Source organism: Rhopalosiphum maidis, chromosome 2 (assembly GCF_003676215.2).
Source record: "Rhopalosiphum maidis isolate BTI-1 chromosome 2, ASM367621v3, whole genome shotgun sequence".
Taxonomy (NCBI): Eukaryota; Metazoa; Arthropoda; class Insecta; order Hemiptera; family Aphididae; genus Rhopalosiphum; species Rhopalosiphum maidis.
The window spans coordinates 83604822-83621167 of record NC_040878.1 but is presented as its reverse complement, the minus strand read 5'-3'; the positions used below and the strand labels follow the sequence as shown (position 1 = coordinate 83621167).

At 30.6% G+C, this 16346-nt stretch overlaps 1 protein-coding gene across 1 annotated transcript in view; it reads left to right on the top strand.

Moving 5' to 3' along the window:
• The first annotated feature begins 2383 nt into the window (after positions 1–2383).
• The window catches only part of LOC113551723, a 29139-nt gene continuing 15176 nt past the window's right edge, over positions 2384–16346 (top strand). The window contains exons 1-5 of the mRNA XM_026954142.1: positions 2384–2742; positions 2974–3115; positions 5548–5635; positions 5703–5823; positions 14983–15222. Of these exons, the coding sequence (XP_026809943.1) occupies positions 2989–3115; positions 5548–5635; positions 5703–5823; positions 14983–15222 (576 nt within the window). The 5' untranslated portion in view covers positions 2384–2742; positions 2974–2988. The remainder of the gene's footprint in view (positions 2743–2973; positions 3116–5547; positions 5636–5702; positions 5824–14982; positions 15223–16346) is intronic.

Below are 16346 nucleotides of genomic sequence, written 5' to 3'. Positions count from 1 at the left end.
AAACTCATTAAACTGACGCGAGTAACCCGCGTTAACTACCCAAAAAAAAAATCGAGTTCAGCATATTATTACTAGCTGAAAAAAAGTGTATAAAAAACACATATATATTTTTACTGACGTTTGAATATAATTTGATGTCTAACACAACGTCGTTTTATATAGCACGAAAATGATAAGTATTACGATGTTCACGTTATTATGTCGTTGAAAAATCGAGTATCGAATATATGTTTTACGATTTCAAACTTTACTATTTTGACATTTTTAAGATTAATGTACATATGCTATAGATATATACCAAATTATAATAATAATAATAAATAAATCACATGACCCATGGTGTAGCTAAGCCAATCGGTTTAATAATGCCATACACCAACAATCTAGTTAAAATTTTTTGTTGACTTTTCGAATAAGACTACAAAACTTTTTTATTTCAATCTATACTAGTTAAAGGAACGCTCAGTACCCAATGATTTTTTAATACAAAAAATATTGTATTATACTCCGTATATTTTTTATATCATATTATGTTTTCAGTGTCTGAAGTTTGGACGTTTCTCACGCACACGATATTTCCAAAATTATTGTACACGAAAGTGTTTGTTTAAAATTTGAACAACATTATTCGACCGTCAATCGAAATATTTTTGAGTCCCAAGCAGTATTACCTATAGCCTGCACGAGGGTTCTTAAGTAACGAGGAGTACTTAATTTGGCGATTTTCCAAATCGTTGGTACCTAACAAACAGTTAACGGGCGTATTTGATTTTAATTTATACCAGGAACAGTTATACTGATAATATTCAATTAAAATATATTGTTCCTCGATAAATATTGACCTAAACATTTATTTGCACATTTCGTGTATATACTACGCCAATTATGAATATACATATATATATTAATATCATATATATGAGTATAGTACATAAGAATTACATAATATACTAGACGCTCATAAGTCATAATATGCATACAGCTGTAAGCTTGTACCGATCACATTCTTAATATATTTGGATGACCAGAATATCTATTGAAACGTATATTGTCGACAATATTTCGCAAAATATAAAATTATATACAATTTCGATGATATTTCTTTCATATTTTGTGTTTTCTATGAATGCATTAAATCATATTCAAATATTATATATTTAATGTTATTATAAAATGTAGAGCAAATGCATAGTATTAATAAAAAAAAGAATTATTCTGTCGACTGCCTTTTTTTTTTATTTTATTGATGTTCCTTGAAAATAAAAAGTGGCTTAACAATTCTTCGTTTATAAAGTTTTCCATAAGTATTATATTTTTTTTTTTAATAAATAAAAAATCGCTCGTGGAACAAAATAAGGTTTACAGAAAAACTCTTCAAAGTTCCCAAATAATAATTTTTACCTATACATACATCATTATAGAATTTAAATATTTGAGATTTACTCAAATGTGATTGTTATTTTTTTTTTTTCAGAAGTGTGCATGCATCATATTATTATATTACGACAAGAAAGAACTAGGAATATAATAATATAATGTTATATTATTACGTCTTATATTCACGTAATATAATAATGCGATGTCTGTAATAGATGTTGTTATCGTCAAAATTAAATTTATTACGGTTAGGTCAATGAGTGATTACACATCACACGGCTAGAAGAAAATCATTTATCTCGTTTTAAATCTATTTTTGTGACATTACAGACAAAACAAAAAAAAAAAAAAATACGTCCTATAAGATCGTTTACCAAAACAATTTTTATTTTTATTATTACTTGGGCGATCTGATTGTGGGTTGAATTAAACAAAAAAAGCTATTTTTACGCAAAAAATACGTTTAGCCCCAAATTTTTGTTTTTACATTTTTTCTCGTAGTATAATATGTACATCGTGCACATGGTCTCGACGTATTCCCATCGAATGTACTTTGAAAAAACAACGCGATACACACAGTATATCCATGTCCGTTTAATATATTATTATTATATATATATAAATGTATGTGGTGTATAGGCGTGTCGTAAACGTACACATTTTTTATTTTTTTCTTTGTTTATCTATATGTCATATTGCGTTTGTGTGTTTTCATTTTTTTTTTTTCATTTTTTATAGGCATTTTTGTTCGGTGTCCAAAACGTTATGTACCGAACGGACGGTCGCGAAAACGGCGTCACAAGGATGCGTGTGCAGGGTGTGTGTGGGCGGCGGCGGCGGCGGCGGCGGCGGCGGCATGGTCGTCGAGGGGGTGTGTGGTTGCGTGTGCGTATATATGTATGGTTTTGACGAGATTCCGTCCGGAGCCGAAGTCGCCCGATCAGCGACCCAGGGCGCCGACGGAGGGGCATAATCAATGAAACAGACTTTGTACCGATCTCTCGCGGTATACCCGGAACTTTTCACCTCCGCCAGATACGTCCGAATAGCACACGGCCAGTAACCGTCCCTCGAAATACTACGCGCCCGGCGTTTCGGTGCACGATAACGTGTGCGCGCGTACCGAATCGGTCGCACTATATTATTATTATTATTATTATCATCGTCGTCGTCGTGATATTATAAGGTCTCGATTTTTTTTGTTTTTATTTTTTTTTTGTGCCCCGTCCCTCGGCCGTCGAAATAATCATCGCCACACCAATAACGTCGTTATAAACTGTATTGTACGCGTGCGTTGTGTGATCCGCATCACTGTTATGGTGTTTACGCGACACGGGCCACGTTCCAGAGGACCAAACATTACAGGTACGGTGCACTGTTCACGTCACGTGAGAACTGTTATTATTGATAAGGAAAAAAATGTCATCGCTCGTCAGCAATATAATACGTAATAATCGCGCCCGCTCGTTTCGCGCGTAGAACACGCAGGAACGCGCGTACGATTTAGCACAGTATATAGTAGTACAATAATAACACAACACACTGTAATAATAATAGCGGTTGCGTTTTGTTTCCGGTCGCGGCGGCGGTTCGCAGAAGTCGACGAGAAAAATGAACACCACGGAAACGGCGCTTGAACACACCGATGTACCCGTAGAGGCGGACTGGGCCCTGGCGGACCTTCCGAACAGCATCAACGCCACTGGACTCCTGGCCGAAGACTTGGAGGAATACGGAGGTGAGCGCTTTGATCGTTATTAATAATATCGGTAGCTGCAATCGTCGTCGTTTTCACGACAAACGAGTGGTCGATGTACGCGACCAGACTGACCACTATCGCTGCAACCACTGCATATACCTATATTATTATTATCATCTACAGAGTGGCACTCTAGAAGTTTGATTTGAAATCAATACGCGATATCGATTTACTCGTTCACCCCAAGAGTGCACAAGTGCTCGACACATTTTAATAACGTTGAAAAATCCGAGCAAACGTTTGAACAGAGTTCCGCTCATTAACCATCGATATAATAACGTGTATATTCAACTGTTTACAGTCGGTCGCGTATAAAAGCTTTAGTCGTTTTATCAAAGTTAGGTAATGCAAGCACTGCTATCATGTTTCTCTACATAAAATGTTATGGCATTTATCCATTGCCGTGTAATGTGTGGGTCATACGACGCCGTAGTGCTCTCATTCACAGCGATGTCTAAAATATAGAGCTTAACAGTAAAAATTAAAACGATCGTTATCCCGTTGAAAAAAAAACACAATACACCTAACTAGCTCTTAGGCCTTTTTCGAGAGACACGGGCGCAATAAAAAATAACGACGCCGTTTGTATGACGTGTATTTGATTTCACTTCGCCGTGGGATATTGCGAGCATTGACGATTGTAAATATCGATCACCGTCGTCGGTTTAGGTTTCAATACAGCAATATAGATACCTATTAAGACTACGATTCATTGTTCTGGTTACTCCGACCAAAATACAAAAAATAATAACGCACGCATACGTATATTATTGTTATTTTTCGTTATGATTTGGTACATAATGTAGCTTACAAATAAATAAACAAATATTACAAAATCCTGTGATAAGACTATTGTTTTTATTTGCAGCACAGAACTATGCAACGCACTGGTGCTTACAACAATTTCGAAACGTGTAGAAATTTATAATATCTGATAGCATTTGGTGGACAATTATTATTGTTATTGATTACTATCATATTTTTTATCACTGTTCTTGCGCATTTAATTGAAACTAATTATCCAGTACAGACCGTCGTATTGTGAAAAAATTATTTAACCGATTGGTTTTTATCGTGTTTATCATACACTCGTAATACACTATATTTATATAGTAAAGTTTCTTTTTCATCGAAAACTATTCGTTATAGACGCCTTTGTACATCTAATAATATGGACGATTCCTATGCGATAGTACATAAAAACAGTAATTCTCTCGGTATTCTCATGAGAATTTAGGTAACCTTGAACAATGTACTTTACAGTTTAGAGCCTATTTCGATTTTATTCCTATTTTTGCATGTCATTATTTCTTGTATTACATAAACATTTCATCATAAATCATGGATAAGATAGTCTCCTTAAGTCTTGAATATTATTATTTACGGTGTGACCCGCTGTAGTGTTATTCTGTTTTGCTCTAAAGCCATCACAATAATACAGTGGCCCATTCAATGTTGCACAATACTAAATTTAATATTATACGAGTAATTCAATGATACAATTATAATTGTTTAATATTACATTGTCTGTAAATGTACGAGAAGTCTAAAAAAATAATAATTGATGTTGGTAATTTGAAATGGAAATTCCTAATTAATTAATTAATTAATTATAAGATTAAAGAAATATACAATTTAAGACGTTTTAAAAACATAATTATATTAAGTAGATTATTTTTAATTGTTTTTTTTCTGTTCAAACCGTATTTTATTCGTTTATTAAACGGTATAAATACCATGTGTGGTTAGGTATGATTTTCTAATAATTCCTAACTTTGCCTATATAGATACAGTTTTTGAACATAATTTAACCATTAGATGAAATAACGAAGTGCCTAGCGACTATTTATTAGACTACACTAACGAAGTATATCGGAAATGCCATTATCCCATAATTGTATACTCGTAGAAGATCACGGGTCGTTGGAAACTAGAAAAGTTTTTGTTATTGTTGAAAATCGCTAGGAAAACATTGAACAAACTATAGTATATCAACGCTTTGATAAATACATCAAAAGGAAATTCCGTATGTAGGGAATGTTCAAATTGTATATTTTCGACGTAAAACATTCACATGATAATTGGAAAAAAAAATAGACTGGTTGATTTTAGCAAATTTAAAAAGTCCGCATTTAAAAAACTAATTTACACTAAAAGCACACTCCTGTTTCTATCAATTCGTTCCATGGTCATTCCATACAAATGATATTAATTGCATGTACGTGTATAAATACTCCGTATACATGCGCGCGCATGTGTGTGTTTGTGTGATTTCGCGTTGAAAATACCGGCATTGCAGTATTAAAATGTACCACGATAATTATATAATTCGTAAAATTAAAGATACCCCAATAATGTTTTGTAATCAATTCGTCATAAATATCTCGTTTACGTATTTTTCGTATTTTCAGGTTTGACAGAAGTACAAACATTAATTTTAGCATGCGTGGCCACAGTCATACCTCTGTTTTTAGGGCTATTGCTCGTTCTCGGCGTGAGGTAAGTTCATAGGCACTGTGTGTGTGTGTGTGTAATCGACTTATTCTTGTCATGTCTACATTTCTAGAATGGTGTGGAAAAAGTACAAAAATCACAACACCAACAGCGGCTATGACAACGACGGACTGCGCCGCGAAGACAGTTGCGATGCCGTCAAGAGTTCGAGCTTCATGCAGAGCGCCGAGGAGGTATGGACATTTATCAATTATTCTCTTTCTGTATGTAAAAGACAAAAAAAAAAATACATCGTTCGAGCACGCGCCATTATCAAACGTCCAGTACACTGCCCACTGCTCTAACCGTGCTCGGCGAAGTCCCTAGCGAGAGATAGCAGCGAGTAATATACAACACAACGATAATATAATTAGAATATTCTACATAGTATTGAACGTAAAAGTTCAAAAAACGGAACACGGCGTCATGTATAGGCAAATTAGGTGTTCTCGTGCATTCGGTGAAAAACGCGCTGACGTCAAAAAAACACATTAACTCTAATTAGTAACTCGAAATTCAAATAGTCGATGTTCAACGAAGTTTGAGTAACAATTATTTGGAGTTTTCCGTTAAAGTGCTCTCAGGCTAATTACTATTGTGTTACATGTTCAAACGAAAGATAATAATTAATTAACACGTTGGAAATGGCTGAGATTTTTGAAAACATAATATTATTATTACTACTACTACCTATTGATTAATATTGTTCGTAGTATTTTTGTGTTAAACTTGTAAAATTTATAACATTCGAGTGTTTGAATTTTCATATTTAAAAACAAAATCCACCATAGTTATAGTGTTTTTCGTTTAGAAAAAATATTAAAGTAAGAGCATAAAAAAAGTTTTAGGTCGTTAACAATTTTTAAAAACAAATTTTGCAGGTACTAAGCTTATCTGTTAACCTTTTGTAAAGTACGCCATCGTAGCAGTTAATATCTTTAAACGGGATTATATATAACACATTTTTATTATGCTATAACATTAGACCTGGTAAATTTAAGACGTGCCTGTCAATAAACGAAAAAAACAAAGTTGGACAATATTTTAAATTTAATTACATCATGAAATAATAATGTACACAACTTTAAAAATATAAAATGAAAACATGGTTTTTCATTTTAACTTTTTGTAAGACACAACGTTACCTTATTTACTGACTTAAAACATTAATTTTATAACAACAATAGTCATTATTACCGTGTTCTCGACATTTACTAAACAAAATTATTTTTGAACAAGCATGTGAATTTATATTTACATTAAAGTGCTAACTTAACAATTAAAACAAACCTTAACTAGAAAGACTTCGTCGTTATAATATGTCAATATGTGACAATGTATGTTTTACTTGTGTATTTTTAATTTGTTATTTTAAACTGTGTTGATTTACGTAGGTACTACAGTACTTAATTTCAACAATTATTCATCTTACAGGCATAACAGTCAACATGTATACATTTTCAAAAACGTATAAAAATATATTACAATATATAATCGCATATTAGTTTTGGTTCTCAATAATTACATATCAAGACATAAAAATTATAGTTTTCTTTTGACGATTTAAAACTTTTTTACTTTAAAATTATTTAAATCAATTCTCATAGGAAGAATACATTTATAAATATTAATATTATAATGTGTTTTTGATGTCGTAGATTCAATTTCAAAAAAAAGGTTCTATTTTCAATATTTCTTTATTATATTTTTTGTTTGATTTAAAATTTTTTTTTTATAAATATAATTATATAAATTCAATTATTGATATAAATCAGTTTAAGGTCAGGATAATATTATAATACAGTAAAATATTTCCTACAGTAAAAATATATATACTATGCTCTGAATAATATAGATAATGTGAATAATTATTATTTTTTTTAATATGAATATATCCGTTTAGCAGTATAATTATATTTTAATAAGTCTACAAATTGCAAAAAATCGGAATAAATGAACTTATATCAAACTTATCACTGCAAAAAAAATTTAGTTTATTTAGCATTTAAAAATTATAATGGTTGAAAAATCGTTTTTACAGTTAGTATATCATATATTCTATTATATACATGACATACGTTTTATACTACAATCGTATGATAAAATTGAATACTTAGTTTTATGAACAATTCATTTTACTCATAAAATCGTATTAACGTTGAAACACCTTTGCCGGCACTTACAACTCGCTGACTCCATTAACGATAGACGTCGATGTGTAACAATAATACAACCTAATTTATCATTAACAGCAAAAGGTTTACACTAGTACACTGTAACACTTGTATGTGATTAGAAAAATAATAGATTATATTGATTATTTTCAATTAAACAAGTCTGTTTAGTTTTCAAAGTTTTATTGCTAAATATGTTTACTTCATTATGATTTGGCCATGATGCACAATGTCCGTAAAATGTACAATTTTTTTTTACCTCAACCACTGAAATTAGACGTTTTGAGCAATTCTTAATTTTCTACTTATCCAGTAACATATACGTTATATATACATAGATACATAGTGTATAATATAATACATGATACTGTATACTCTGTAGAGTACAATATCAAGTACATTTTTAAATAAATTGTAATATAAAAATTAAAATATATATATTTTTGGTATAGAAGTTTTTATAATTTATAATAATATTAAAAACAATAAAGTATTTTAAATATATAACTAACTATTTATATATAAAAAAAAATTTTTATTCCATTTAAGTTACGCATGGTTTTATAAAATGTTACCCACATTATTGTTGTGCAACACTAATTGTTTATAGTATATTCAGATGAGTAACTACCTATGTATTTTAATAATTCGTTGAATACTCTATTCTCACGATCCAAGCCATGTTTATGTGAATAAGTAAAAGTCTAACCACACACCTTTAAATTTCATGTGATATGCAATGGCATTTTTCAATAAAATACCTGATATAACTTTTATGTAGGTAAAATGTATTATTATAATTAAAAACCAGCATTATTTAAAATTTGTATTATAGTTTGCATGAATATAATTAATGGCAGCTTAAAATCGTTAATGGTAATATAAATAAATATATATATATATATATATATATTTAATGCATTGAATACATAATTTTAAATACGATTTTAAAGTACGTAAAAAAATAAAAATGAAAACAATTATTCAAACCATTTATATTATACATATTTTATTATAAACGTGTAGAGTGTTGTATAATATTCGTTCGTAAAAATTAAATATATTTTTATAATTTAGTAATACGACGAGTACCTGTGAAAAGTAAATCGTGTATTGTAAATTTGTATTCATATACTGCCTTTTGAGTAATAAGTATAACTGTATTATACGATTTGTGCGTTTCACATTACAACAATTTTATTTAGTTGCAATAATATAGGAATGATGTGAATTCATTAAAAACGTTATAACATATAGTATTTCTATGTTTTACCATCGGATTATTTTATTTTTTAAATTCATATTTTTTTAGAATTTATTCAAATATATAACCACCCAATTTTATATTTTTTATTATCATTACGACCGTCATGTAAAATTTAAAACATAATTGGTTACTATTAAAATAAAATATACAATAAAAGTAATGGAAATAATGTTCATAAGACTACTATTATATGAATGATTAAATGATTAATGATTATAGATCTACACTCTACGGCATATACATTCTTGAATAAACAATTAATCGCTATGGTACAATAAAAAATTTGAAAAATAGTGCTTGTGACAAACTAATTCTGGGAGTAACGAATACCACGAAAATAAATTGACAACACTAATCCATATTTTAGTATCCATATATACTACCATTAGTATGGATGTTAAGGCTATTTATGTATTTCAATTAGCTGTGGTTAATTTTGTAAGTCAATCTTCAAAATTTTACAATAAATATTCCATTAAACATCACTCGTACTTTCGCTTTATTCCACTATTTATTTATTTGTTATATTTACACCGTATATGTAATTAAACATAAATGTGTATAAAAAACAATATTTACAATGGCTAAATGTATGTAAATGGTAATAATAACCAACTATGAGGTATAGCTACAAAAGTGATACATTTTATGAAATTTAAATCATCCAAAGTTTTTACAAGTGCCCGATAAAAAACATATGCAATATATGGACGTGCCTATACTATTTTACATGTGTGCGTTATATGTATAACTAAGATTGAATCCAAGAGAAGGAGTGATACTAAATTGTATTAAAGAGAATAGCTGGAAGGAAGTCGAAGATCGAGAAAATTAAGTGACCCGTTTAATAATAAGGAAATAAAATCAACATCTACTTCTTTTAGATGAACAGATAACGTGTAAATGATGAGTGTACTTGTGGGGGATGTATTGAAGTGTTTTAGGATAAAAGAAAAATAACTCAAACATTTTCTTTGACTTTTTCAAAGCGTAAATTATCTTAAATTGTAAATATTAGCCATAATATTGTATCATGTTTTAGCCAACGATCGATAAAGGATAAATCAACTCAAACGTTTTAAGTATTAAAAATACGTTTAATATACTAATAATACGTATGAGTTGAGATCCTTTAAGAAAGTAGAAATGTAGGATGAGTGCGCATGATCTGTAGAAAACTTGTATTTGATTTAAGGATAATAAAAGTACAAACTTAATCTAATCCCTCAATTTAATCTTTCTGAAGTATAGTAGAGTAATATATTACATTTGAGGAGTATGTTTGTATTATCGGTCAATAAAAAAATATATTCTCTCGTAAGTCAGACAAAAATCAAGTTTATGAAACGAGAAAAATTATAAATAATTAAGTTGATGACTACCTTGACTATCTAAGTGAACACCTGAGCTCACTTCTAAAAAACTTTAAAAAATCCAGGAAGGAACCTCAGCAGTTAAAACTTTAATTAATTAATTATATTTTGCTAGCTGTGCCAAAAGCTTTTTTTTTTTCTTAAATCAATAGTGATGGTTGTCGGAGTACTCACAGATACAAAAGCTCAAGGTAAATAATAATAAAATGGGATACTTAATTAATATAATAGCGCGTCGCGAGGCGTAATGAAAACCAACGACTAACTCCTACTAAGTTTTACACGGGAAAAAATAAATATCGTACAACATCGTACAGTGTTAAACGTCTTTCAGCGTCTGCTGTACTACAGTGCTAATAGTTTACTCGATACACACACGATAGGCGTTTTTAATTCTCGGCGGCTTGATTCAAACCCCGGTGGTAGCTGATTATTTTGAAAAACGACGATACAAGTGATACTCGATTTAACTCGACGAAATGTATCTGTTACTCGTCGACGAATAATTACTATATTATGATCGAAAGATATTCTAATCGTTTATACACTATTATAAACTTTGCAAGATAAAACGTTGATGAGTGAAGGAAGAAAATGGCCAACGGACAACGATAGCGTCCGTACTTTTTTTTTTTTTTTTTATCTCGCCCAAAATACTAGAACATTACGCACAGCCATCAGGCACTGTATATAATACCTACCACCTGTCTCCGTTGCCGTCTGTTTTTCCAAACGTGTTTACTTTATCGTTATACCTTTTTTTTTTCCTTTTACCAGTCCTAAACGCAATTCTTTTTTTTTTTTTTAAAGTAACACTATAGGTCAATAAAAATATTTCTTTTACGTTTTCTTTCGTAGTATTATTATTGCAGCTATAAATTATTTTTGTTAGCGTTTTTTTTTTTTCTTTACTCGTTGTGTACTGTATATTTATGTACGGATATACAGTAGGTAACGTTTGTGATGACACCGGTTATAATGAAAAACCGGGTGTAACGACCTTAGATTGATGGTCTCGGCAAGACTATCTTATATTGTATGTACTAATTTGTATCGATTATTATGACGTCTGCATACCGACTATGCGGATGTCATGAAGATTATTTTTGATTACAATTGAAAACTAGGGTAAAATAAGTACGATATTTATACATATATACAAACAAAGTATGAACTAAGATAATACATTGTTTTAATAAGCATTGTGTAGTTTTTAATTTTTAATTTTAAAATAATAATATAACTTTAAAAAAAAAAGAAAAAAATTCTAAACGTACTGAAATCACGTTTTAGCGATAAAAATATAACACATTAATAATGTAACACAATTTTGTTTTTATATAAATATTTAATCGATTTTTCGAATTTTATTTACAACGACAATCGGTTATCACGATTACTTTTGAATAGTCTCTTGAATGTCATTATTAACAGTTTCTACTGTATGCTAATGACACATGTCATACCTATTGGTTAAGATGAAGATAATTATCGTTAACAGCGGGTGATAGTGATCAGATTTTACTAAGCTACAAATGGAAAGACATTGGATAAAATATATCAGATACGAGTAAAGTCTTTGATAACGGAAATGATCGATTACTAAATTATAAGACATACGACCAATCGTTAACCGTAATAGTTGTTGAAATCGAAACTTTAGTGGGTTTAGGTATTTGATGTCGACATCACTATTTAATGATTATGTTAATAGTGTAATTTAACTACAATGAAATATACATAACTGAACTGCGACAGAGACTGTTTACACGGTGTGACGTTTTGTGAGTTAACGTTTCACGTTCATCGGAATCCCAATTTATGCACTGCCGTAAACGTCATATTATATTTATACCTACATTCGTAGAACAATCCAAAGTTATGTCCAGTAAAAGGTTAATAGTGAAATACAAAACGTAAACGTGCTTACAATGTTGAAATACTGATATGTAATAATTGTATATTTCAACAAGAATATGTTATAATAACCACATGATACTACATTGTCTGCAGATGAGTATACCGAAATCACTATTTACGACAAAGGTGAGATGTGATTTATATTATTTGAGAGACGTACAAAATAATATGATTCCGAGTAAAACGCTCATTAAATATGATCAATTAATGGATAATGTATGGTTTAATATATTTGATATTCGTTTGAATAAGTTGGGTTTTTTTTATTACACTTAGTATAAATAACCACGAGGGCCGACATTTTTAATATCAATTTTTTTTTATTTATTTTGTGAATTTGAAAACCTGTATGAACAAGCTTAAAATCAAATAAAGCGAGAAAATTATAAAAATCTAAAACTAATCTGTCTAAAAAACTGTCTTAAATAATAGCTAGGTTAATTTTATCCACAAAATAAAAGACACTAAAAAATTAATTGAGTTATTTGTTAACATTTGCAATATATTCATCCAGCATGTAAGTCATTTTGCAATCAGTTTGCGAAAAAAAATATTATTTTCCGTAAAATTACTTAAAATAGCGTAATACACGAGAGAAGTCATGAATTCGCAAATGTACATGCTATGCTAATTAAATATAGCAAATAATGTTCCATGTCTTGATTGACATAATAAAATATAGATAGAAAAATACGAAAATAACATTTCAGATTGTTTAGCTTGGTCCTCGGGACACACAGTTTTGATTAAGAATATTCAAGTTTTTTTTCTAGTTTGAAGAAACAAACGAAGAAAAAGAAACTAACTAAGGTAGTTTTATTAAATGCATTTGCGAAAGTGTAAATTATCAATAGCCGTAGTTATACACGAAGCAGGTATTAAACATAATATAGCAGTTCAAATTATCAAAACCTAATTTAATGTACTGGCAAAGGTCTTCTAAGATACTGTCAGGAAAGGACGATGTATACAAAGTTTTTTTGGGGGACAGAGAGATAAAAAGTAAGCAGCTTGTGGCTAGACAATTTATTGTTCTGGAAAGTTTGAACTGCCGGCGGGAGCACACACCAATATCTCACAGTGATCTCGCCTATTTTCTTACGATCATAGGGGTTGACATGCACATGGTAAATTAATCGTCGTTAAGCGTCATATAAAGCATAGGTTATCAGAGAATTTTCCGCAAAATAAAAATATGTAATATAATAATATTGATCACAGTCCAGGTCATATTTTGCATTATTATTATTACTCTGCTCAGCACATTGAACTAACTACACAAATACTCTAAAATAACTTTAAAAAACTATTTAATACGAAAAATGATTTGTACTATTATCTTGAATACCTTTATTACCATAGTAGGACTATTTTTCTTAAGAAACCGCGCTTATTAAAAAAAAAAAGTTCACAAATTCGTTATACCTAACTTAAAAGATTGTGTACATAATATTATAAGAGTCGAACATTTAATTTACTCTCACAACAGTTATTTAAATTATTTACATCCCATGTCCCTCCTAATCTTTATACTGACAGCGACTAAAACTTTATTAAACATGACATTTATTACATTGATAAAAATTCCTTATACCCTATCATAATAGCAAAATGTAATGACTTTATTATCAAACTATATAATAATTTAATTTATAAATTAAAAACTGTTCAATCTAAAGGTGTTACGCAGATTCGTTTACTGACAAGATGTTCTGTGTATAATAACACGTAAGTAGGCAATATCACATGATTAATTTTCAAAAACCATTTTCATCGTATTTCATAATATATAAGTAGCAAAACTGTTTAAGACTTCAATCGTTATTTTTTTTCACAATTTAAAAAAAAAATACATTGAAAATGCATTCGATATTTTTTTAAATATTCAATTGAAATTTCCCGTCTTTATTAGTTGTATTTAAATATAAATGCATTGCCGCTAACATATTGTTTGTTTTTGCTCGGAATTAAAGCAATTGTAAATAATTACCTATATAAAATTAAATCTTGACTGTTGTATAGAAGAGAAATTAATTATACTGAATAAAGATTGTTTCCCAACACAAAGCTAAGTCTTATCGACATCTAACTATCTAAGTATACAATATCGAAGATATAAAGCAAATACAATGAGGAGTCAATGAGGAGTATACCTAAATTAAAAACTCCCATTATTAGGTCAACAAAATTAGTATTTTGTTTTTTTTTTTTCGTCACTTAGGAAAGGTGCCAAATGAATTAATACCCAATAATTATTATAGTACACAGAAACGCACTTATATAATATTATAAATTATCATAAATTATCGTGCAATCGTGTGGTGTCTGCGCGGGAATAACAATACAATAATATATACCGTATGATATTTTAGTCGAATATAATAAATTATAATATTATTATGGTATTATTAATTAATTATTATAATATAATACACGTCGTGTACACGAGTGAGTAGAGATCAAACGAATACTCGAGATGACAATACCGCCCTGTGCGCGCGTCGTCGCGGTCGCCGTGTGCCGCACATCGGAACTAACGATATGACGATAATAATAATAATAGATAATAATAATAATTCGCGGATGTTATATCATTATGCTTTTGTGTTTTTCACCCAGCTGAAGACCAGCGAATCGCAGTATTCCGTTCTGATGCCAGATGACGCGGCGGCGGCGTCGGCGGCGGTGTGTTGCTACGCCGCGGCGAACGGTGCTTCCGCGCCGCTGCCACCGCTGTTGTACAATAGTCCGCCCAACAATCGTTTTGGAGACACGAACAAAACGAACCTGAACGGGAGCATTATCACGTTGACGATGAAAAACAACCATCTGATTGTGGAAACCGAGGAAAGAGTGCCGGTAATTAATTATGCCGTACAATAATATTATTATTTCACCGTTATATAATAACGGCGAGTAAACTGTATAACTAATAGGTACATTACCGCGGCGTGTCGTCGTCATAATCCGTATCGTACGGGTGTGTTATTGTTATATCGTTGTCGTTGTGCGCGGTGACCGACGACGTCACATTATCATAATAGCTACGCGGGCCGACTCGTGCACTATATTAACAGACCGACAAAAATAAAACGAAAACCGTCCGCGATACAAACATCAACGAACGAACTTTATACCGTACTCTGTCCACGGCAGATATTTTCTAACCGATTTACATTTTTTTTGCGCAACCCACCACGACGTGCGCTGAAAAATACGAAATATTATATTATCTTTTTAGATCTGTAAAATTGAATTCGCGAGGTTGGAATTTTTAGATCGGTTCTTGCATTAAGTTTTTTTTTTTTTTTTTAACATCATCTATTTTTTTTTCTTTTACGAAAACTACAAACGTTTTGACGTCGGTCTACCCGGTTTAACGTGACAATTATTAATAATTATTATTTCACAGTAGTGGAAAACCGTTCATACTCATTACAGTTTGGTAATCAAGGTTCCGCAGAAAACGTTGTGCGAACAAATATTACCTCAATCAAAAATAAACAGTTCAACGAGTTTTTATGTAAAAATAATAGAAAGTAATACAAATTACAGTGTATGCGAAACACACTGCAGAGACTAAATCTAATCGATAATATTTTTATTTATTATTATCGTTATTATTATTAATTACACATAGTCATTCCGTGTGAATTGGAGCAATTTCTAATTTATAGTTTCTAGGTGCAATCAGCTGCCAGTCATGCTAAAAATGAGGATCTCGGCAATATATAGAACATATCGGTTTCTCCACTTTTGTCATCGGATATCAATCGATTATCCGAGTGTTTTTATTTCGAGGGAGACGCCAAACAAAGATTGGGTGTTTTATCTAATGAAATTTAATGTGGATCGAGTTTCGAGAAGGAGATGAGATAGCTTGATTGGTGTGGTAGTCAGCTTTTTCGTTGACATCTACGAAAGAACGTACAGAAATCCACATAAACTTAACCAAGTTACTCTGGTTTTAATGTGGAGCAATA